The following is a 21,969-nucleotide window of genomic DNA, read 5'->3' on the forward strand; positions in this document are numbered from 1 at the left end:
AAGAAAAACAAAAACTCAGTTAATTTAGAGGCTTTTGGTGTCTCCTGAGTGCCAAACAAGCCTGTTGTGCTGTCTGAGGGTGTCGCACTCCGTTCGCCGGGGAAGCGGAAGATTGGTCTGGACAACGCCGTCTGGAGGAGAGCGCACGCGCACCTGGGTTGCGTTAACTAATCAGCCCAGGTGCTTAAAGGTGTGTTCCTCTCCACAGTTCGGGGCAGAGACCGGGAGTACACACCGAGAGAGCGAGTCTGAGTTAAAACATGAAAAATACTGGCAACTGTAAAGCAGTCGCTGTGTTTTATTATTTCAGTTGGTTGTTTCAGTTTGTTGTTTTCAACCGGAACCCGTGAGGGGGGGAAGGGTGAAGGTGTTCGTTTATTTAATTTTGTGTTGGCATGGGCGCTCTCTCTCTCTCTCTCTCTCTCTCTCCATGCGGCTCCCAACGGTGCACACCTGGAACTGCCTCATCTCCCTCCCAGGGGTGTCACACCGGTGTGTGTGACAGAGAGCGACTGGCTTCCATAGGTTAGACCCACAGCACTACCAGTTACCAAATTCAGTTTTTCCTTCGGTAAACTTTAAATTGCCCAACGCCAATTGCTCAGGAGCACACTGCAGAAACAGAAACACTGTCTGCAGGACCTAAGCTTGTGGATTGAGAGAAGCAAAAAAATAAATAAATAAAAAAAAATTTTTTTTAAACTCAACAGAAACCCGTTAGAGGAGCGCACCCTTCTCCCTTAAGAGACAGCCTGCACGCAAACACACCGCAGAAAGCAGCAAAGCATGCTGAACACGTGGAGAAAAAAAAAAAAAAAAAAAAAAAACATACAAGGCCAGGTTACTCAGCTAGGTGCCATGAGGGGGTCAAGTGCTGTACTCTACCTGCTCAGAGTGGGGCTGCTTTCTCTGAAATAAGACCATCGACACGTTAGGAGGGGGGAAATGACCAAGTTCTGCCAACACTGCATTTGGATTATTTCTCCAAGGGTTTCGTCTCACACGTGCGCAACGCCTTTTAAATAGAACTATACACACAGACCGGATTAAAGACACAAGGGAAGTCAATGCAGTGAGACAGACTTTTTTTTCAAGGTTTTGGCCAAAAGAGGAGAAGTTAGGACTGTCGTATAGAGCAGCACACCCTGAACTTTAGAGCGGTTATGAGACTGGAGTTAGTGCTTTTGAGTAGGGGACTGCAAAACACTCATAAAACTGAAGTTCCTCTACAGGTCCACTGTCATAGGCTCAAATCTGAGGGCAAAAAAGGGAGATGTACGTGGAGAGTGATGAGGACATGATCCTATAAATCGGGATGGGGCAATCAGTCCTCTACACCCTCAACAATGACCATTTTACACAAAAATGGGAAAGCAGTTATCTATACGCCTTAGAGCAGTGGTTCTGTAACCAACCCTGTTCCTGGAGATCTGCCACCCTTTAGATTTTCACTCATTCACACCTTATTACACAGCTTTGTTGAGCAAATGTTTGTATAGACAGGTGTGCCAAATTAGGGTTGAAATTAAAACCTACCGATGGGACAAATATTCAGCTGGTTCAGACAGGTCAGTGACTGACAGATAACTGTAGCCCCACCCAATAGGAGGTTCAGGACAGGTGAGGAGGAGGAGGGGGGGCACTGAGAGGTGAGGGTACCTGTTGGGGTGGGATGTGGGCAGCATGAACTGGAAGTCCACAGCACAGGTGCCATCCTGCAGCTGGTGGTGCTGGAGGCTGTTGAGCTCGTATGCGATGTAGCCCCTGCGCACGTACACCTGGGGGGGGGGGAGCGGAGTGGGGGGGGGGGGGTCAGCAGAATGAGGGGTGCATGTCACAAAACCATGTTTCACCATGTTAAAGGATTCCTGCACCCACCCTAAACTTGTTTTTAGCTGGGACGAACACCAGGGGTGACACCAGAGCAGGAAACAGTCCACTGGCATCCACATGACACTTAGGTTTTGGTTGTGAAACTAATAACTTGGCATCGGTATAAGAGTGTAAAATGCAGAGGATTCTCCCAAACGCTCACCTCCAGGGCAGCCATGCACACCACCCGGTTGCTGTGGTAGAAGAAGTTGGGCAGGACGTCGAAGATGGAGGTCTCGGACAGGATGAGCTTCTGCAGAGGGGAGATTTTAAACAAGGTGAGACCCCTCCGGGAACGCAGTGGCGACGTCACGTTCAGGACCCCCCCGGGACGGGGTGCGGGGGGTGGTAAGTCGGGACGGGACGGGGGGAACCTCACCTTGAGGTTCTCGGGGCAGAACTGGTGTCCGTACATGTCGATGGCCGAGAGGAAGATGGACTCCACCTGGTTGTGCCTCAGCTCGTAGGACGGCAGGTGGGACGCTATCAGCACCTGAGAAACAGCAGACGATGTCACGCCCGTACTTCATCAGAGCTCTGTCTGAGGGTGAAAGAGTGTCCGGGTGTTAGGGCCTCACCTGTCGGGCCCGCAGGGCCACCTTGGAGTTCTCCACCTTGCTGAGCTGCGTGAGCTCGTTCAGGATGACCATCAGCTCGTCGGCCAGGGTGGGGTCCCGCCCGCACAGCTGGTCCTGCGGGACAAACACAGGGGCGCACCCGTCCCAAAATATAACCTCACTGAAGGCCCACACTCCCATACTCCAATGGTTCAAGATGGCTGCTGTGCATCACCCAGCTGGTTGAGGCAAATCCATATTCCACTGTAAAGTGTTTTGAGATCATGAAAAGCACTACAGTCCAATATTGTTGTTATATTTATAATGTGGTAATGTTTACAGCATTATTCTCCCAATGTGAATTCCCACAGCCCTTTTCCTCAGAGAACCAGCTGTACTGCATGGGTTCAGAGGTGGGCTGGATGAGGATGGAGGTGTATTGGATTGTTGGGAGGAGTCTTGTATGAGGAAGGAGGAGTCTCGGATGCAGTGGGAGGGGTCTTGGACAGGCGGGGCGCTTACGATGAGCATGGTCACCAGGATGTTCTTCTTGGAGACCTGGGCGTGGGAGAAGATGCACTCCAGCACGGGCGTCATGTTGGGCTTGTACTGCTCCCGCAGGTTGATCACACACTTGTCATAGTGAGCTGCAAACGAGAGGCAAGCGGGTGATGTCCCTCACGGGGGCCGACCACACCTTACCTCACCTAACCTCAGGGATCTCAAACTCCCACTGCAAGGAGTCTTCATTTCGATCATTAACGGCAAAATGAGTTCCCTCAAGGCTTAAACTGACAAAGTTTCAGCACATCTGCTAACGACTGGGGCCTCTGAGATTCGAAGTGTCAAATCTTGAGTCTGGAGTTAAAGACAAGATGAATCCACTCAACCAGCTCATAACTCGCGATCACACGCTACGCCCTAAGATCCCTACCATACATAGATTAACGGGTGTTCTCTCAGGCGAGAGGGTGTGTTTACCTTGCTGGAACTGCGTCTCCACCTCCAGGTACCTCTTCAGCAGATCCAGCACCACCGACTTCATGTACCCGCGAATTCCGCTACGGTACCTGAGGGACACAGCGGTGGACAGGTGACCTCTCCCGTCGTTGAGAACGCGGGTTTCCGCGTGCAGCGCAAACGTAACTGTTAGGGGAGCGAGACCGAGCGGACTCACCTTTGGACGAGCTGCACGATGCTCTGGGTGTTCATGAAGAACACCTCCCTGTCAGACTTCCTCTGCAGTGTCGCGGCGTGGCTGTCCAGGATGTTGGCGATCTGAAAACGGACAAATCCTCGATAAATCAACTCGTTTAAGAAACGAAAGTTCAAAAACATTCAATATTTCACAGAGAACGGCGCTATGTGCCGTGCAGTCTAGTTCGCTGTTGTTTGGTGGATTGTCATTTGCAAATCAGACGCCCTCAGGAAATGCTGGATGCGTGACTGAAGGCCTGCTGATGCTTTGTGCCCTCCAGGACGGGAGTTTGAGACCCCGGGCGCGATGGAAACGGCGATTGCGCGCGTAAGGGAGGCGGGGCTCACGGCGGGAACACGCGTTAGGGGGCGGGGCTTCGCGGCGGGAACGCGCATTATGGGGCGGGGCTTGGCGGCGGGAACGCGCGTTAGGGGGCGGGGCTTGGCGGCGGGGGACTCACCCTCTGACTGGGGAACTGGCAGAGCACGGAGGTGATGTTGCTGGCGTACTGCGCCATCACCTTGCGGATGGCCTTCTCCACGGAGGCGGGGATCCGGCCGGAGACGCTGGTCATGATCTCCTGCAGCTCCAGCAGCGGCAGGGAGGGGTCCCGCAGCGTCTTCATCAGGGTGCTGACCCACTGCTTCAGCTGCAGGGGGCGCACGGGAGCATTTAAAAAAATTTTTTTTTTTTTTTAAGGTGTTGACTCAGTTTCTAATGTCTAATATTACATTTTGCCTGAAGATCTGAAATCATTCTGTTTGACAAATATGCAATAATAGGGGAAATCAGGAAAGGGACAAATACTTCTTCACGGCTCTGTCCTCTAATGCATCTGTGTGGCTGTGGTTTAAAGCCTGTGGAGGAATGTCTCTGGCAGAGCTGAACCCAGCTTAACCTGCTTGGCTGTCCAGGAGTGGATTACAATGCCCTTTAATTTAACCCTTTAAGGTGCGAGATCACAAATAAACAATACAGAATGTTATTAACCTGGACATTCTAATGCTGATGTAACAATCACTGCCGGTAACGGAAAGCAATGGCAGTTCCAGAACACTGACTTGGAACCTTCCGAGAAACCCTACTCTTCAAAGGGTTAAGTTAAGAAGCGTCCCCTTGCAGGGGACAGCAGCTCAGTCGGGGTCCTCACCTTGTTGCTGAAGTAGGGCTCGGGGAGGCAGAAGCCGTCCATGATCTTGGCCAGGTTCTCCAGCACGGTGTGGAAGACCTGGTGCAGCTTCTCCCCGGTGATGGGCAGGGGCTCCTGGGGAGGCAGGGCGGCCCTGTTCAGCTCCACCTGGGGGGGGAGGAGAGGGGAGGGAGGGAACACAAGGCTTCAGCCTGACCGTGCTGTCACCCACCACCAAGTGCAACTGCAAAAAGTGGCCAGCAGAGGGCAGTGTGGCACCTAACGGCTGAAAGGCATGAGTTAAGAGTATTCGAGGGTGAGGGGAAAATGGCGTCTTCGAAGGTTAGGGAAAGACGGTGTATTAGAGGGGGATGGAAAGACGGTGTATTAGAGGGTGAGGGAAAGACGGTGTATTAGAGGGTGAGGGTAAGACGGCGTATTAGAGGGTGAGGGTACGACGGCGTATTAGAGGGTGAGAGTAAGACGGCGTATTAGAGGGTGAGAGTAAGACGGTGTATTAGAGGGTGAGGGTAAGACGGTGTATTAGAGGGTGAGGGTAAGATGGCGTATTCGGGGGGGATGGGCTGTACTTGCCGGCTGCAGGCTGCTGGGGTCGTCCAGCTCCAGGTGGGCCACGATGCAGCCGGGCTCCAGCACGGCGCCGGGCCGCTTGACGAAGTGCACGCAGCCCGACTCCTGCACGCTCAGCGCCATCACCATCTTCATCACCTGCAGGCCAAACGCAGGTACACGTCACCTGAGCACAGGGTACCGCGCCACTGTGCTATAACAGCCAGAGAACTGGGCTCGCAAGTCACAGGTAGAACATTAGGCTACAGAGTAGGGAAGTACCTTTGCATTCTCATGCAACGTACATAATCTGAATTACTGAATTTCAGTAAATATCCAGTCATGTAAATGCTGTGCTTTAAAACAGGAAGCTTTGTAAGATACTGAATAAGAGCTTCCGCTAAGTACTTATCATGTAAAGAGTAATATCCTGTAAAGAATTCTTTACAGCCCAATATCAAAGATTTATCTCACTGTCCTAGCCATGTTCACTGCTATATAAATACAGAAATATTCCATAATACAGCAGGGCTTGGCTCTAGGCATCTGCCATAATTCCCTGTTTTTGCATGTTGTAATCAGCAGCACATTCAGAACCTGATAAACTTAAAAAGAAACCTTACAACTGCTAATCTAGAACACACAAGCTTTGTTTGACTTGCTTTTTTAAACAATGGTTTATCCGCCAGGCTATGGTTTACCTCAATTTCTGCATAGGAATTCCCTGCACATACATGGCCTCCGTCTTCCACCATGTACTGCAGCAGTTTGCCAGCAGAGGGCGACCTAAGCACCGTTGGGTCTTTCTCCTTCTCGAACACGCACGTCTTGTTGCCTATTGTGATTCGGTAGCTAGTGGAAACAAGAGACATCTCAATTTCTACAAGAAAGTGTCAGTTAATGATGAACAGCATCGTCACATGTCGGAGAAGACCAACAGGTCTGACGCCGAACGGACAGGAAGTCTCACCTCTCCACTTCCTCCTTCATGTAGGTGGTGTAGCTGCAGCCGTTGTAGGACAGCAGCAGACCTCCGTCGCTCATTCTGTGCGCGTCGATCTCGATGTCCGAGCCGTTCATGATGATGACGTACGTGGTGGGGGACTGGCGCGCCACCTGAAAACGTGCACGCTCACAGGGGTCATCGCCATGGTTACGAAACACGCAGCAAACGGGGGTGAAATCTTAAAAGCGATAAGGGAGCGTTAGATAAGGGGTTTTAAGCACCTTCAGACAGTACTTGATGCCTTCGTAGATTAGGTCCATGTCCAAAGTGTTCAGGAGACTAGCAGCGGGCAACACCTGACCCCTGAGAGAGGAAAAACTTGCTCAATCACCTGGGGATGTATTCAGACAACCTCGTCTCCCAGAAGAAAGGATCCACCCCCCCACCCCTCCAATTGTGATGTCACTAAATTATGGCAGAATTACAACATTTAGCTTTGAGCCAGCTCATGAACTGTAGAGATTGTTTTACAACATTTTTTCTATTTTGGTGTGAACTACAAAGTCTCAGAATGTTTGCTAATGGCTGTTGTCTCCGAGATTCAAAGAGTCAAATCTTGAGTCCAGGGTTAGAAACAAGATGGATCCACTCAACCGATTCATTACTTGTCATGACGGAAACAGTTAATTTGCCAACCCTAGTTTTCATGTGGACTCTCAACAGCATTCCACGATCTTTTGAATGAAATCACATCGCATCTCATCATCTCGTCTGCTGGAGGCCTGTCGAGATCTGAACTTCAACGGAACTTCAGTGGCGTTAACGCGAATGGCGTACCTCTCCAGAGAGTGCAGGAAGTCCGACATGCTCTTCCTGAAGCTGGCGTCGACCACGTGAAGCGACCCGCAGACGACAGCCAGCATGGTGTCGGGCCTTTCCGCCTGCAGGGGGAGCCAGAGGGGAGGGACACAGGATGAGGAACACTGAACCCATGCTCTCTTCCCGTCGGGAACAGCAAGCTGCTCGAGACTGAGACGGCGCTTCCGCGGACCGCCTCACCTGCACCTTCTCCGCGATGAGGTGGTCCAGCCAGCCGGTGTCGATGTCGTTGTTCCGGAAGCTCTCTGTCTCCAGCAGCTTGATCAGGTACTCCACGGTGGTCCGGAAGTCCCCGCGGATGGACAGCTCCTTCATGGCCACCACCATGTTCCTGCACAGACGCGACACAACCTCAGCTACCAACGGCCTTACCGCCCCAGGGGGGCCAGTGGTCCTTCACCGCTGGTCCAAACCCCAGCCGAGAAAGATGACGACGGACTCTTACGAGATGGCTTCCTCGCGGTTCTCCCCCCAGGAGAAGCAGTGTCCGAACTGGGAATCGGCGAACTCGTGCAGGCCCCCCGCCGCCCCCACGCTGAAGTAGCCCCACACGTTCTTGCTGCTGCGAAAGTTGAGCTCCTGCACGGTGCCCGAGCTGGGTTTGAAGCCCTGCACACAGCGAGGGGGAGGGAGGGGGGGGCAGGCCATCAGCAAAGACCACTCTGTGTCCTGAACAAGATGGCCTACTCAGGCTAACAAAGCTGAACCTGCCGGACCTGATGACATCCAGCAGACACTCTTATACAGAGTGCATACCACCAGGCTTGAAGAACAACGCTAGACCTACGGTATGACTTCTTGCACTTGTTGACAGTGTGGGTGCAGGTGTTCAATCAAGACATGGATAAGCAGAATCGGGTGTCTTAAACAGTTGGGCTGAAGTGAAGACCTGACCCTTACCTCGTCGGGGTTCTCGCTGGTGATCCGAGCTGCGATGACGTGACCCCTGGGACTGGGGGCGCACTCCGGGGCCTCGAAGTTGATCGGCGTGTCCCCCCACGGACTCTCCCCATACAGCACACGGATGTCCTTGATTCTGTGAAGGGGGATCCCCATGCCAATCTGCAGAGAGGGGAGAAGCTCGATTGGATTTGTAATCAACATGGCTTATCTAAGGGGCCCTCAGTCTTAGAAAGGGCTGGTGTGGGTGCAGGCTTTTGTTTCAACCAAACAACACCTGATTCTACTAAGCAAGATCCATAGCAAAGACGCTACTGGTTGATTCGTAGAATTAGGCGTGTTACTCCTTGGTTGGAACGAAAGACTGCACACCCACATCAGCCTTTTCTGGTTAGGATTGAGGACCCCTGGCTTAACCCATTCACAACTTTTATGTATATTAAAATGATTTTTGTCTCAACAGACGTAAAATTTTAAAAAGATGAAGCTGGCAAGATAAGGAGTGTACTATAAACTGGATGCCGTGACCTTGACGTTGACCTTGACCGTACCTGGAGCTGGGCGGCCGGGAGGTTGACGTCTCCGATCATCTCCGTGCAGGGGTGCTCCACCTGCAGACGGGGGTTGAGTTCCAGGAAATGGAAGCTACCGTCTTCAGAGAAGAGGTACTCCACGGTCCCCGCGCTCACGTAGCCCACCATCTTAGCCAGCCGCACAGCGTACTGCCAAAGAGAGTTCAGACAGTGACCCCAGCTGGTGTGGAGGGGAATGACAAGCAAGTTCATACAAATCACATCGGACACTTTTCCACTTCGGCCCTTAGGCAACAAGCTGAATGTAATTTTTTTTGTTTAAAGCAGTGTTAACCCTGTTCCTGAAGATCTACCATCTTAGGTTTTCGTTCCAACACTAAATTGGCACACCCGACACTACTAATAAGCAGTTGAACAAGATCTCTAGCTACTGAATGAGGTTTGGGCTTCGTTAGGGTTGGAGTGAAAACCTACAGGACAGTAGATCTCCAGGAACTGGGGCCGTTCACCACAGGTTTGAAGGCTTCAAAGCGGCCGTCGTACCTTCTCCATCTGCTCGAAGGTGGAGGTCGCGGCGATGGTGGCGGGGGCCTCCTCGATGATCTTCTGGTGCCTCCTCTGGATGGAGCAGTCGCGGCCGAACAGGGAGATGGCGTTGCCGTACTGGTCCGCCAGGATCTGCACCTCCAGGTGGCGCGCGTGCTCCGCCAACTGCATGACGAACACGGGCGAGCCCGGCACCTCCACTTGCACCTGCGAGCGCACGGGCACCGAAAACGAGACCGCCCACATCAGTCAGAACGCCCACATCAGTCAGAACGCTCACATCAGTCAGAACGCTCACATCAGTCAGAACGCTCACATCAGTCAGAACACCCACATCAGGCAAAACGCTCACATCAGTCAGAACACCCACATCAGGCAGAACACCCACATCAGTCAGAACGCTCACATCAGTCAGAACACCCACATCAGGCAAAACGCTCACATCAGCCAGAACACCCACATCAGTCAGAACGCCCACATCAGTCAGAACGCTCACATCAGGCAGAACACCCACATCAGTCAGAACGCTCACATCAGTCAGAACACCCACATCAGGCAAAACGCCCACATCAGCCAGAACACCCACATCAGTCAAAACACCCACATCAGTCAGAACACTCACATCAGTCAGAACGCCCACATCAGTCAGAACGCCCACATCAGTCAGAACACTCACATCAGTCAGAACGCCCACATCAGGCAGAACACTCACTGTCCCGCCATCTTTCACACTGGATCCAGACCTCGGTCAGACAAATAGTTAATGTGTTTAAAGTATGTAATTGCCTGTTTAAATCTGAGACCGGTGCTGCAGATACCCACACATAAGTATGGTATCAGCAAAAAGTACTTCTTTTTTTTTTTTTTTTTACAGAAGACTTCTTTTCTCAGTATTGGTGACAACACATGTTTCAGTTTAACAGGAAGTAACATTTGAGAATTGTACTGGTGCATTTCGAAAGGAACACTCCGTCCCAGATTAACGGTGGATTACCCCCCCCGCCCCCCCGCACCCCGCCCCCCGCCCCCGCCATTTTTGTGAAAACACCAGGGCTTAAAGAGTCCCGAACTCCCACCTGTCTGAAGGAACTGGGGAAGTCCTCGGCGCAGTCCACCTTCCTGATGCCCTTTCCCCCGCCCCCCTCAGAAGCTTTGATCACCACGGGATACCCGATCTTCTCCGCCCCCTTCAAAAACACAAGCAGGCCGTCACGCTTCCGTCGTCCGCTCCTCATCAGAATCAATGCTTCTCACGTGACGCTGCCCCCTGCTGCTTACGGACAAAAGTGCACCGTGATGGCATAACTTATTCAAGGCGGCGGGGTGCGTTCCAACACACCAGGGGTCCACAGCCAATCAAATCAATGTCCAGGTTTCAAACCCCTGCTCCTACTTATAGAAGGAGCCCACTGATTTAATTTATAAACATTGTTCGTAAAGGTTTGGTTTACAACTGTACATGTGTCCTTAGTGAAAGCGTTTTGAAGAAGTGAACCACCACTGGTGCACACTTCAGTTTACAAAATGAAACAAACAAAAAACCAAAAAAACAAAACCAAAACTAACGGGCACTTTGCCCCTGCACCACATGAAACATGTACTGCACACGAGTAATGAATGCACACGACGTGCACATATAAACTGATCCAAATTGGAACCGCTGCTGAACTGAACAATTTGTTCTCAGTACGGCAATGGAACATTCCTGTTAAAGAAAGAACAGCCAAACCATATGGAGCACTATAAATAATACCCAACTCACAAAAAGTACAGAACGTCAGATTGAATTGGAAACATAATACATCTGCATACACAGGCTGTACGTAAAAATAGGAAAACCCATGACAAGACGTTGTCACTTTCTATTGCAGTGAATTCATATCTAGTGCAGTCAGTGGCTATATTTGTACATCAGCGTCAGCACCATTTCTTTTACTCAGTTTTTATGAGCCAAATTCAGTGCTTAAAAACATTATTACAAGAACAGGATGCTTAAACCCCTCCCCCCCCAATTCCCCTCCCATCAGCAGCGAACACCACAACAACTGTTCATACAGCCAACGACACTTTGCCAACTTGATCCACCCATATCCAGATACTGAATGCCAACACTCCCCCCCCCACCCCTCCACCCCCCACCCCCCCCTGGTTGAACAAGGTCTTTCTTTCTGACATGTTCTAACGCTCACAGTTCTCTTTTCTGGTGAAAATCACCCCAGCTCAGGAAACACTTTTGGGTAAGATTTCACCCCCGTTTGCTGCGTGTTTCGTAACCAGGGGCCCCCTTCCCTCCCCCCGGCTGGGCCGTAGGGTTATTTTTGTCACGCAGTAAAACGTTGGTTTTTCCGCCAGAAAGAGGGGAGAACGAAAGCGGACGTTACCGCGAGCCCCTCGTCGACGTCGCGCACGCAGCCCTGCGCGTAGAGTTCCGGCGGGACGCTGATCACGTGACCCAGCCGCTGGTCCTCCTCCGCCCACTCCACCCGCAGTTCTGCCGGAGAAGGAGGGAGCAAAGATCTTTTAGCCTCACCAGATACTCAACTCCTTCACTCCCCCTCTGCTTCTTTATTACAGTTATTACACTTTAAAAAATAAAAAATAAAAAAATTATTATTTTTTTTTTTTAGCTATAAATGTGTTTGTATGCCTATGGTGGCCTGTTCATAAACTCTCTCATATTCCACCTAAACAGTCCACTAAAATATGTTTATGAAAACATCTGAGGTGAGAATTCGGCCATGTAATTGCTGAATCTTTGTTCATACTTGATCCACGAGCCTGAACGCTGAGTTTGACAGTTTGATCTGAGCCAGGCACCACTACACTGCACACATAATCTGCACACAGAATACTCTATGCAAATGAGATGGACAGGCCTACTTCCACCCACCCCAGGAAGCATTTTTCCCCAAACTGTGTAGTAGGAGGAGCCAGGCTGAAACAGTGAGTGCAGTTACTCTATTAACAACTGTTGGCGCCGGTTGATGACATCACAAATCTCTGTTGTGTGATGTAATCCCCCCCTGAGCCCGCCCCTTATTTCCCCGAGTGCCACAGGCGTGGTGTACCCCACCTGATCCGCTCCAGGGCAGGATGGGGATGTCCGCGCTTTGCGCCACGATGGACGAGGCCACCTTGTCTCCCAGGGCCCACATGGCCTTGCTGGAGGGACCTGAAAACATCGGCAATCGATTAGCTTGGACTGGCGTGCCAATCAGCCAGTTGCTCAATTGACTGCAGAAGCCCACACTCTAAGTCCAGGGATTAATTGATCACATGACCACCACAGTGTATGAAACTGCAAAAGTTCACCCCGTGAAAGGAAGACAAAGAAACCTCAGAGAAACCTGTACCAAGTTCTTAAGTACTTAAACAGGAAATGCCAAAAAGCACAGCAGTTCAAAGAGCGTTACGGCAGAGGGACTCTATGGCCTATCCAGTCCTCCACAAAGCTAGATAATAAAAACGTGGCTGCTTAAGATTTGCCTCTGGGTCTGTTCTTTTTTTAATCTAGTTAATGGGGAAAGCCAAATTGTCGATTAACCCAAACTTGAGTCAACTCAAAATTCCATAGCGGTGCTAGCCTCAGGACACACACAGGCATTAACTAAGAGACGTTTGAAACGCGTCGGTCTTACAACAAGCTGATAGAAGATGGCGGCGGCGGCGTACCTAAAAAGCATATCCCGGCTTTCTGCAGCAGCTCCGGGAGTTTGGGGTTTTCGGACGCGTGACCCCACCCCGCCCACACGGCCTGCGGAGGGGGGAAGAGCCAGCGGTCAGTCCCATTTGGGAATGGCCCCGCTATGGAGCACCCCCCCCCAAACACAGGGGGCACAATCTAAGCCATTCACAAAAAAACCGAGCACCTGAACAAGCTACACATTTGAAAAGAGACTTCTATTTCTGAAATAAATTCCAGAATGTTCTACATCAGCGGTAACTAACCCTGTTCCTGGAGATTTACCAACCCTGAAGGTTTTCATTTCAACCCTAAATTGGCACACTAATTCTACCAATTAGCAGCAGATCTCTAGCTGTTAAATGAGGTGTGCTTTTTGTTGTTAGGGTTGGAGTGGAAACGCACAGGACGGTAGATCTCCAGGACCAGGGTTGAACACCCCATTTACAGATCAGCTCCAGGCCTGTTTCTGTTCTCAGTGAGACGCAGCAGCAACTCCAGGTGTAGGTACAGCAGGTGCGGTAGGCCACGATGAATCACCTGCACGGGGATCCTCTTGGCGATGTCCACGATCAGCTCCACGTTGGCGTAGTTGTTGTTGTTTGGGCCGCCGGGGACCGGCACGTAGTGGTCGGCCATTTTGATGTACTCTAGGTGGGACGGAAAAAACGCTAAATTAACGTTCCCGCTTCGAAGGCAATCGCCTCTGCCTTCTACACGCACACCGAGACAGGACCTTAGCTTTCCCTTGTGATAAACCAAACATGGAGAGCCACCGCCTGGTGTGTGTGTGTGTGTGTGTGTAGGTGTGTGTAGACCGGTCTGGCTCACAGTTCCCAGAGTGTACCCACAATGCATCGCTTGAAAGCCGGCTACCTGCGTTGGCCTTCAGGTCCTCGGGGGTGACCATCACCACGAAGCGAATGGCGCGCTCGTTCCGGAACATCTCGTAGGACCAGCGGCGTATGGAGCGCATGCACTTCACCGCTGCGATGCCGTTATTGGCTATCAGGACCTAGGGGGGGGGGGGGGGGGAGATAGAGATAGAGAGAGAGAGAGAGAGAGAGGGGGAGAGAGGAGAGAGAGGGAGAGAGGAGGGAAGAGGGAGAGAGAGAGGGAGAGAGAGGAGGAGGAGGGAGAGAGAGGGAGATGGAGGAGAGGGGAGGAGAGGGAGAGAGGGGGAGAGGGAGAGGAGAGAGAGAGGAGAGAGAGAGGAGAGAGAGAAGAGAGAGAGGGGGGAGAGACAGAGAGAAAGAGAGAGAGAGGGGGAGAGGGGAGAGAGAGAAAGAGAGACAAAGACATTTCCAGTTTGAAACTTGACTAAATCAGAAAAAGTCAGGGATAAAAACAGAGAACCACACCCCGGCCACTGACCCCTCACGCGGCGCTGCTGGACCTACCTTGTCGATTACAAGGTTCCCCCCAAAACGGGTGACAAACTCGGCGGGCGAGGCCACGGCGAAGTCCCGCTGCAGATCCATCTTCCTCTGCTCCCTGCCCTTCTTCACCAGGTGCAGGCCGGACATGCTAGGCCTGGGGGGGTGGGGGAAGTAAAAGAGGGGGCGGAGTCAACTCTCACCACACGGAGCCCAGTGAACCAACCAGGAATCTAGACGTCCAGAGGGGCAGGAAGCGAGGTCAAGAGACGTTTTTGGTTAACGCAAATGGTTTTTCCTAGAATGTAGCCTGGCTACGTCATAGTGGGCTAGAAAACTCAATCATCGACTTCTCACCAAAAAATGTTCACTGGAAACCATAGTATGGAGCTAGTATGAACTGACACTTATTGGAGATTAATAGATCGCGTATAGTTTTTAAACAAAGACTTAACATTGTTTTAATCATGACATTTTCTACCTTGAAATATGCAGTTAAAGTAGTTCAAGCAGCAATCTGTGGTGTACAAGTTACATGAGAACTAAAATCTTCTATTTTACTTTCAGCAATATTTCATGACATTACATTAGTCTTTACTTTGAATATTCCCACATATTTTAAAACAGATGCAACTTTTGATGCATCCAAGAGTGCTTGCCATTTTTTTTTTAAAACCACCCATTAAAACGAACTGAAAATACTTGTGTTCCCTGGAGTGACCTGGCCACTATGACTTCACAATACACAATTACCATAACAACATAACATGACGACGAGAAATTTCAACAATTCACAACCATTCAGCCCAACAATGCTCGCCATTTTCCTGACTAAATTGTACCTGGTGCTCTGATTACCTACAGATTACCTACAGACTAGATGGTATCAAACACTGTATCAAGCCTGGTCTTGAAAATCCCCAGAGTTTCTGCCTCTTCTATGTGACCTGGCAGGCTATTCCACACATTGACCACTCTCTATAATACAACCTAGGACTCAGACAGCCAAGAGTTTATCAGTGACAAACTGCCTCTCAATAAAAAAAGGGGAAGGATCACAGCACACTATAAACCACAGATTACCTTTAATTTACTGCAGCCTAGCTGACCTTCTCCCTTAAGAAAACAATGAGCAATAAAAAATTTTTAAAAATCAATTCATTTATATCAGTCTGTATCCGCTAAATCGATTGGACAACGAGTTGCCAAAAATGGAAAATGAAACCGAGTCCCTGTTAGCAATGCTTGGTGTGCCTAAAAAGAAAAAATCCAAGAGAACAGTGTACACACAGTCATAAGTAGCATTTAGTTCTCCTTGGCTGAGCTGTCAAGAACCAATTGAGAGTAATTGCGGGACTTTGTAGAGAAGCAGGGAATCACCGATCTGCTGTCTCTGGGCCCGTAAGCTTGCAATCTGCTGACAGAAGAAAAAAAAAAGAGACTGAAAGATTAACTGCAGTTTAACTGAAACTCTGAACCGTGCAGGAGCTGCCAAATCCCCGCGACTCCACACCTGACAGGTACTTCAAAGGCTTACGCGGCCACGGGTTCGACTCCAGCCAAACAGCAGACGGCAGCCACGAGACACAAAAGTCGCAGCCTTTTATTTCTGTGAACGTTTTGCCGACGGCGGTAAGATCCGAGCACCGTCACCAGCCGCGCCACCGATGTGAGACACACCCGAGCGCTACGGTCGAGAACGGCGGCGTTTTTACCTGAGGCCACGTCTCCACGGTCACAGATTCCCTGCGCTACGGTCGAGAACGGCGGCGTTTTTTACCTGAGGCCACGTCGCCACGGTCACAGATTCCCCGACACTCTGCGCCCGTGTGAACGCTGACCAGAGCGTAACCGGCCAATCAGCGGTTAATGTTTTATCCAACCTGCGTGCTCAGCACTCTTGACTCATAACTTGACCCCATCCCGTTTACGACAGTCACGTGACCCGAAAACTACGATAACAAAATAGTGAACGCAAAAGAAAATCTACAAGGATATTCATGTTAAACAGAATTATGTTCTCCCCCTTTATGGCATTTAATAACTATGATAACAACGCCGTATGTGACTGACACTGCGGTCATATTTTGCTTGCTGCAAAAAATACAGTGTCTCTGATAAGAGGCACCGATTGGAGGAGTGTCGGTGCCTGACCAATCAATGTAAAGACCTCTCAGTGGTGATTGAGAAACACACGGAGGTGTGGTACTGCTTGACCAATCCACTTGGATTGCCCCAATGGCCAGTTTAACACCTTGAATGTCAAGAAGAAAGAATTCTCACACACACACACACACACACACACACACACACAAGGCTATGCAGTTACAATTTATAGCGCAAAAATGGAAATATAGTCAAGTGCATAATTGCATCAGTAGGCCAGTAACCTGCTGGGTTTATAACACGTCATGTGCAATTAGGGTAAACAGGACCTTGTTGCCGAAAAACACTTAAAACAGGACAGATACGAAGTACTCGACTTCATCAGATCAGAACTTCCAGAGTGTGAGGAATTTTACCGTGATCATTCTACGCACTTTAGTTAACATGTGGTCCCAAAAAAAATCAATACTGCAACAACATTTAGATTAATTTTAGCCATTAGAGATAGAAAATATAGCTAGTCAGCTGGCCATTATTTATGTTAATTATGTTGTCACTTTTAAGCCTGTCTGCTAGCTGGCTAGGTATCAATGCAACTCGTTACCCATAACCAGACAGCTAGGTAACCATCCAGCTTGCTAACCAAACCGTTAGCAAACTGACAGTTAGGACACTGCCCTCAGCATTATTACTGCGGTCTGGAAACTAACACCAGTTTAGTTAGCGTCCAGTCTGTGAATGAACAGAGATAAATAAATCCCACCCGTAAATCCCACTTCATTCTCCAGCCCGGGAAGATGTTTATGAGTTTCTAAAGGGTGCATTGATAATAGCATTTCTATTTTTAAGTGTCTAACTGCACAACAGATACCGCCCCCTCCTGTTCCACTCCCATTCACACATGATTAATCTCATGAGAACGCTCTGACCCACACACACATACTGTAGCACGTTCACGGGACAAAGGACGGCATGTTCCTATTCCCGAATCTATCTTTGTTTGCTCCGTCTAACCCCTTCATCATTAAATTCTCTCTCTGTGCACGTTCGTGTATACGTGCTTGTGTGTGCGCAAGTGTGTGCGCGCGTGCATGTGTGTGTGTATGTGCATGTGTGTGTGTTTAAACACGCCAGTATTCCGTTGATATTTTCTACCATCTAAGCCCTCTCTACTCCCAGAACAGCTTGTAAAATTGCATAAGGCTGGTCTTGCTTCAGCCCTGGTATGTGCTCAAGAGACAAATTAAAAACAGAAGTGCAGAGGGAAGTTCTCCGCAGGAAAACTGCTAAAATAAGTAACAGACAGCAGAACATATGCATATATAACTGCTTTGTAGCACGTAAAGCGTTTACAAAAACCAGAAAAGAAAACCGCACATATGAAAGTGGACGGCTTAGGCTAGAACAATCCTTCATTTGTCACAACTCCTCAGACCCACATTCCAGCGTAGCGTAAACTGACCGCGCTCCACAAATCACCCGACTGCGTTCTGAGCAGTCCCGCTGAGGTCACTGCAGTTCCTCCCTGCAAATCTAAACAGTTTTTTTTTTTTTGTTTGTTTGCCTTTTGCAGACACTACCGTTTGCAGAACTCACGGTCTGGCCCGGTCACCCCCATCAACGCATGGAAAAACAAACAGGTCTCCCACAGCCAGCTAGCGCGCTAGCAGGCTAGCTAGCCCGCTTCGTTCCTCAATACGAGGAGTTGCAAGAGGACACGGGGTAAAAAAAAACCCAAAAAAAACAAACCCCACAAGACCAGGCGTGTCGTATAAAGGAGAGAAACACTGTCCTGCTCAGGACTAACCTCTTCAGGCACTGAAACCAGTTGAGGGGCTGCCTCCAGTCCTCCTCCATGGTCGCGATTCAGACAGACAATGGGTGGGCACAAGTCCCTCAGCCAAAAGCCAAGACCTCAGTCCACCCCTTCCTATCTCGCTTCCTCCCTCCCTCCCTCCCTCCCTCCCTCCTCTCACTCACTCTCTCGCTCTCTCCTCTCTCTCTCTCTTCCTCCTTCAGTAGCTTGCTCCCCCCCCCCATCCCTCATCCTCTCACCCCCACCCCCATTCCAGTGCTTTCACGGTCTCCACACACAGACACCCATACACACACACACACACACACACACCGCACGCATGCACACACCATATACACACATTGTACAAACACACCGCATACACACACACACGCACACACCATACACACTCCATGCGTGCACACAGGACACACACACCGCACACACACACAAAGCAAAACTTCCCATTAGAACTGAGAAACACAGCTCAAACTTACCCTCCTCTGTAAGAACACATCTGCAGTCTGTTTTCCTTTTTAATGCTTCCTGCATACCACCCCCCCCCCAATTCACAAGCAGCTTTAACCGAAATGTCCTTCCCCTCAAGCACATTGTACATTGTTAGTGCCTCGGGTCATGCAATCCAAACATTTCAAAGGAAACATAACGCTGCTCAAAAATGTGCGAATTTGGCCAGAAGGGAAACTAAACGGAACCTCACCTTCATCCTGCCTGAGCGTCACCTCCATGGTCACCCTGCACACGTTGTCGTCTCAACGTCCAAAAAACGAGACTCAACCCCAGCAGAGCGCGACCCGTCGCCCCCGACTGTCCTCAGGCGACTGAGCCGAACGCGAGAGCATCCAGTGGCTGACCGGGACACGGGCGCCAGCCAACTACCTGACGTACCCCAGCAGCCCCCCCCCACCCTCAAAGCGCGGCGCTGGCCCAGACCGCCTTCTCCGCCCTCGCTTGCTCACGGAACACGCCTCGGCGGATGTTCCCCCGTGACATTCTCAAAAAGCCGCAACCATTTTTGGGAAACCCTTCGCCAAGCTGGGACGTGCCTTTTTTCTTTTTTTCTTTTCCCCCCCCTCTCGACAGGACGCAGACAGCGTTTTTAATGTCAAAGCCAGAGCCTGCTGTTTCCATTAATAGAACAGTAATGTGCGGCACGCAACAATAACAGAGAACAGAGGGCAGTGTGCAGCAGTCTGGCTGTACTGGAACCTCAAAGTACAAAAGGGCTGTGCCTGCCAGCGAGGCTAAAGCTGGTTGTGGTGCAACAGTGCCCCCTGGTGACCATAAGGCGCCAGTGCAGTTTAAATGCATTGGCATGAGCTTTGCCAGACATACTTTGATAAGAGATAGGTCAACAGGATCAGATTGCCGGTGTAATGCCATTCAGCAGTGCTGGCCTAGCATTTCATGTATAGCTCGATGTCAAAAGACATTCAGCTAGGCTAACTGGTGACTCTAAATTGCCCATAGGTATGAATGTGAGTGTGTGAGTGAATGGAGAGTGAATGGTGTGTGTGTGCGCCCGGCAACAGATTTGTTGTGGTCTGTCCAGGGCGTATTCCTGCCTCTCGCCGTGGATTTCTTTATCCCATCAGTAAAAGATACATTACAGGACCTCCTCGGGTAAAACTTTAACCATCAGAACAGGGCTGAAGGCATCCAATCCCAATTCCGCCTTGGCCAATAGGGACTACAGTCGGCACAGGTGGCTCTTCTGCGGCTCACTTCTTAAATACTTTCTTAAAAATATGGTGTCTATTGTTCCACGGTGAAAGAACCAAACCCATTACTGAAACCACACTGACAACACAAAAGTTTCAAGACCAAAACGTAGGCCGTGGCCAAGTTTCACAACCTGTGCTGAGCAGAGTGACGGTGCATTCACATGTAAGAGCAACCGCACGTACTAAAGCCACATCGTGGCTTGCTCTTGTGAAAGGCATTTTACCGTTCTCCTTCCTTTTCCAAAAAATTAAAGCCTCACTTCTGAATTCACCACACAGCGTAACATGAGAAGTTCACAACAGAGTTTACCACTTAGAAAAACAATGTATAATAGCTAGTACTGAATTAAACAGTGAAGTATTAGCGCTTTTGAAAGCGTTCGTTACCTTATGCTGGTGGAAGAGGAGGAAGCGGACATCCCCGTCTGGGTTTCGCGTGAAGTAGCAGAAGGAGGTGCGGAGGAGGCTTTGGCGCTGCCAGGGGAGGCCCCGCCCACCGCCCGTCCGTCAGGCCGCGCCACCGCCCGTCCGTCAGGCCGCGCCACCGCCACCGGCTCCTCGTCGGAGGAGTTGTCCTCGGACGCGCCCAGGATGAACTTGAGCCGCTCCCGAGCCTCAGGTCCCGCGCCCAGGGACGGCCTGCTCCCCCTTCTGCGACCCGGCGGGGCGGGGGGCAGGGCGTGCGCCGGGGCAGGGGCGGGTGCCGGGGCAGGGGCAGGGGGTGGGGCGGGCGGGGCAGGGGTGGGTGCCAGGGCAGGGCGTGGGGCGGCAGGGGTGGGGGTGGGTGCTGGGGCAAGGGGTGGGGCGGGCGAGGCAGGGGTGGGTGCCAGGGCAGGGGGTGGGGCGGCAGGGGTGGGGGTGGGTGGGGCAGGAGCGGGCGTCGTCGCCGCGGGAGAGGCCTGGAGCGGCTCCATCGCCTCCGCGCCGCGCGCTCCGCCCTCAGCCGCGACGTCGGGGGCCCTTCGGGGCGTCTCTCCCGCTTCTGTCGAGGTGGCCGAGGAAGCTTCCGGCTGGGGCGGCACCGGACGGCCGCTTAGAGCCGGATCCGCAGCAGGAGCGGGTGTCGGAGACGAAGGACCGGCGGCCTGCGGCCTCGGGCTCACGTCCTCCCGGACCTCATGAACTTTAACCTCAGCCTGGACTTTTACTCCGCTCTCGGGCATCGATCTGGTCTTCACGATCCGCCACAACAGCCACAATATTAAGAGTCCAGAGAGCAGAAGAGGAATCATTCAGGGATGTCCTGCGGGATCTGCAACCAAACACAAACACGTGGAAACACACACACACACACACACACACACACACACTCAATTATTAAGCCACCGCTGCCCTCACTGCCCCTCCTATCAAAATCTTTTTTTAGAGGTCGGATATGGAAATTCTGAGGCCGATATCAATAACCAATATTTATCTGGCCGTATACCTCCACGTTCATAACACATCATAGCACAAATGAAAACTGCAAGTTTCCACATTCATGGAAGAACTAGAGGAAAATATTTATTTTATTTGTTCAAACAAAATATTCCAATTTGCTCTAGAGAGCTACTGAGTCTCTATAGCTATGGCTTGTCAGTTGCTGGTAAAGATGATTAATTAAAAACAATACCAATAAGTTTGTTTTAAGCCATTATCAACCAATGCCAATACAACCCCGATCTAACCCCATCCCTATATTTTAAACACTGGCAGATATGCTCTACCTGCAATATCTCCAATATGGATTCCAACATGAATTTCATGAAAGATTCACACGATGGCATCCTTCTCCTCTTATACACCACTGAACCCAGTGAACCCAAAAACCTGGAGAATCCAGTCTTATCTTAACAGGCTGCAATACAAAAGGCTGACTTTGCACAGAAAGGCACCAGCCTGAGAGATCCACCCTAGGGGCAGCACAGGGGGAAAACATACAGGCTACAGTCTCTAAATGCACTTTACTCTCATCACACAGGCCATATTTCAGCACGTAAACAAGCCAGGCATTCACACTAAACAACAAACAAAACCTGTCCTCAATATGATCCTGAGATAAAATACATGCACGTCTTCAGACAGTAATCCTGGCATTTGAGAAAAACTGAACGGCAAGACCAGCATAAATCAGACAAACAAAACTAAGGCACATC

General features: G+C 50.6%; 1 protein-coding gene across 5 annotated transcripts in view; it reads right to left on the bottom strand.

Moving 5' to 3' along the window:
* acacb (acetyl-CoA carboxylase beta) overlaps positions 1 to 21,969 on the bottom strand; it is a 37,846-nt gene that overhangs the window by 13,793 nt on the left and 2,084 nt on the right. For 2 of the 5 annotated variants that reach the window (XM_064353539.1, XM_064353540.1), the window contains exons 2-29: positions 20,222 to 21,086; positions 14,213 to 14,345; positions 13,689 to 13,827; positions 13,353 to 13,462; positions 12,803 to 12,884; positions 12,204 to 12,302; positions 11,512 to 11,621; positions 10,207 to 10,317; positions 9,128 to 9,337; positions 8,603 to 8,773; positions 8,052 to 8,213; positions 7,597 to 7,760; positions 7,332 to 7,482; positions 7,110 to 7,213; positions 6,554 to 6,635; positions 6,297 to 6,442; positions 6,028 to 6,178; positions 5,351 to 5,485; positions 4,778 to 4,924; positions 4,088 to 4,276; positions 3,607 to 3,707; positions 3,411 to 3,499; positions 2,952 to 3,076; positions 2,451 to 2,564; positions 2,252 to 2,365; positions 2,036 to 2,125; positions 1,660 to 1,778; positions 886 to 909 (exon numbers count right to left, since the gene is read on the bottom strand). In XM_064353539.1, the coding sequence (XP_064209609.1) occupies positions 886 to 909; positions 1,660 to 1,778; positions 2,036 to 2,125; positions 2,252 to 2,365; positions 2,451 to 2,564; positions 2,952 to 3,076; positions 3,411 to 3,499; positions 3,607 to 3,707; positions 4,088 to 4,276; positions 4,778 to 4,924; positions 5,351 to 5,485; positions 6,028 to 6,178; positions 6,297 to 6,442; positions 6,554 to 6,635; positions 7,110 to 7,213; positions 7,332 to 7,482; positions 7,597 to 7,760; positions 8,052 to 8,213; positions 8,603 to 8,773; positions 9,128 to 9,337; positions 10,207 to 10,317; positions 11,512 to 11,621; positions 12,204 to 12,302; positions 12,803 to 12,884; positions 13,353 to 13,462; positions 13,689 to 13,827; positions 14,213 to 14,345; positions 20,222 to 21,066 (4,217 nt within the window). In that variant the 5' untranslated portion in view covers positions 21,067 to 21,086. Of the gene's footprint in view, positions 1 to 885; positions 910 to 1,659; positions 1,779 to 2,035; positions 2,126 to 2,251; positions 2,366 to 2,450; positions 2,565 to 2,951; positions 3,077 to 3,410; positions 3,500 to 3,606; positions 3,708 to 4,087; positions 4,277 to 4,777; positions 4,925 to 5,350; positions 5,486 to 6,027; positions 6,179 to 6,296; positions 6,443 to 6,553; positions 6,636 to 7,109; positions 7,214 to 7,331; positions 7,483 to 7,596; positions 7,761 to 8,051; positions 8,214 to 8,602; positions 8,774 to 9,127; positions 9,338 to 10,206; positions 10,318 to 11,511; positions 11,622 to 12,203; positions 12,303 to 12,802; positions 12,885 to 13,352; positions 13,463 to 13,688; positions 13,828 to 14,212; positions 14,346 to 18,101; positions 18,231 to 18,810; positions 18,976 to 20,221; positions 21,087 to 21,969 lie in introns of those variants that run through there. The other 3 variants (XM_064353543.1, XM_064353542.1, XM_064353541.1) reach the window with 3 other exon arrangements.

The sequence above is a fragment of the Anguilla rostrata genome, chromosome 10 (genome assembly GCF_018555375.3).
Source record: "Anguilla rostrata isolate EN2019 chromosome 10, ASM1855537v3, whole genome shotgun sequence".
NCBI lineage: Eukaryota > Metazoa > Chordata > Actinopteri > Anguilliformes > Anguillidae > Anguilla > Anguilla rostrata.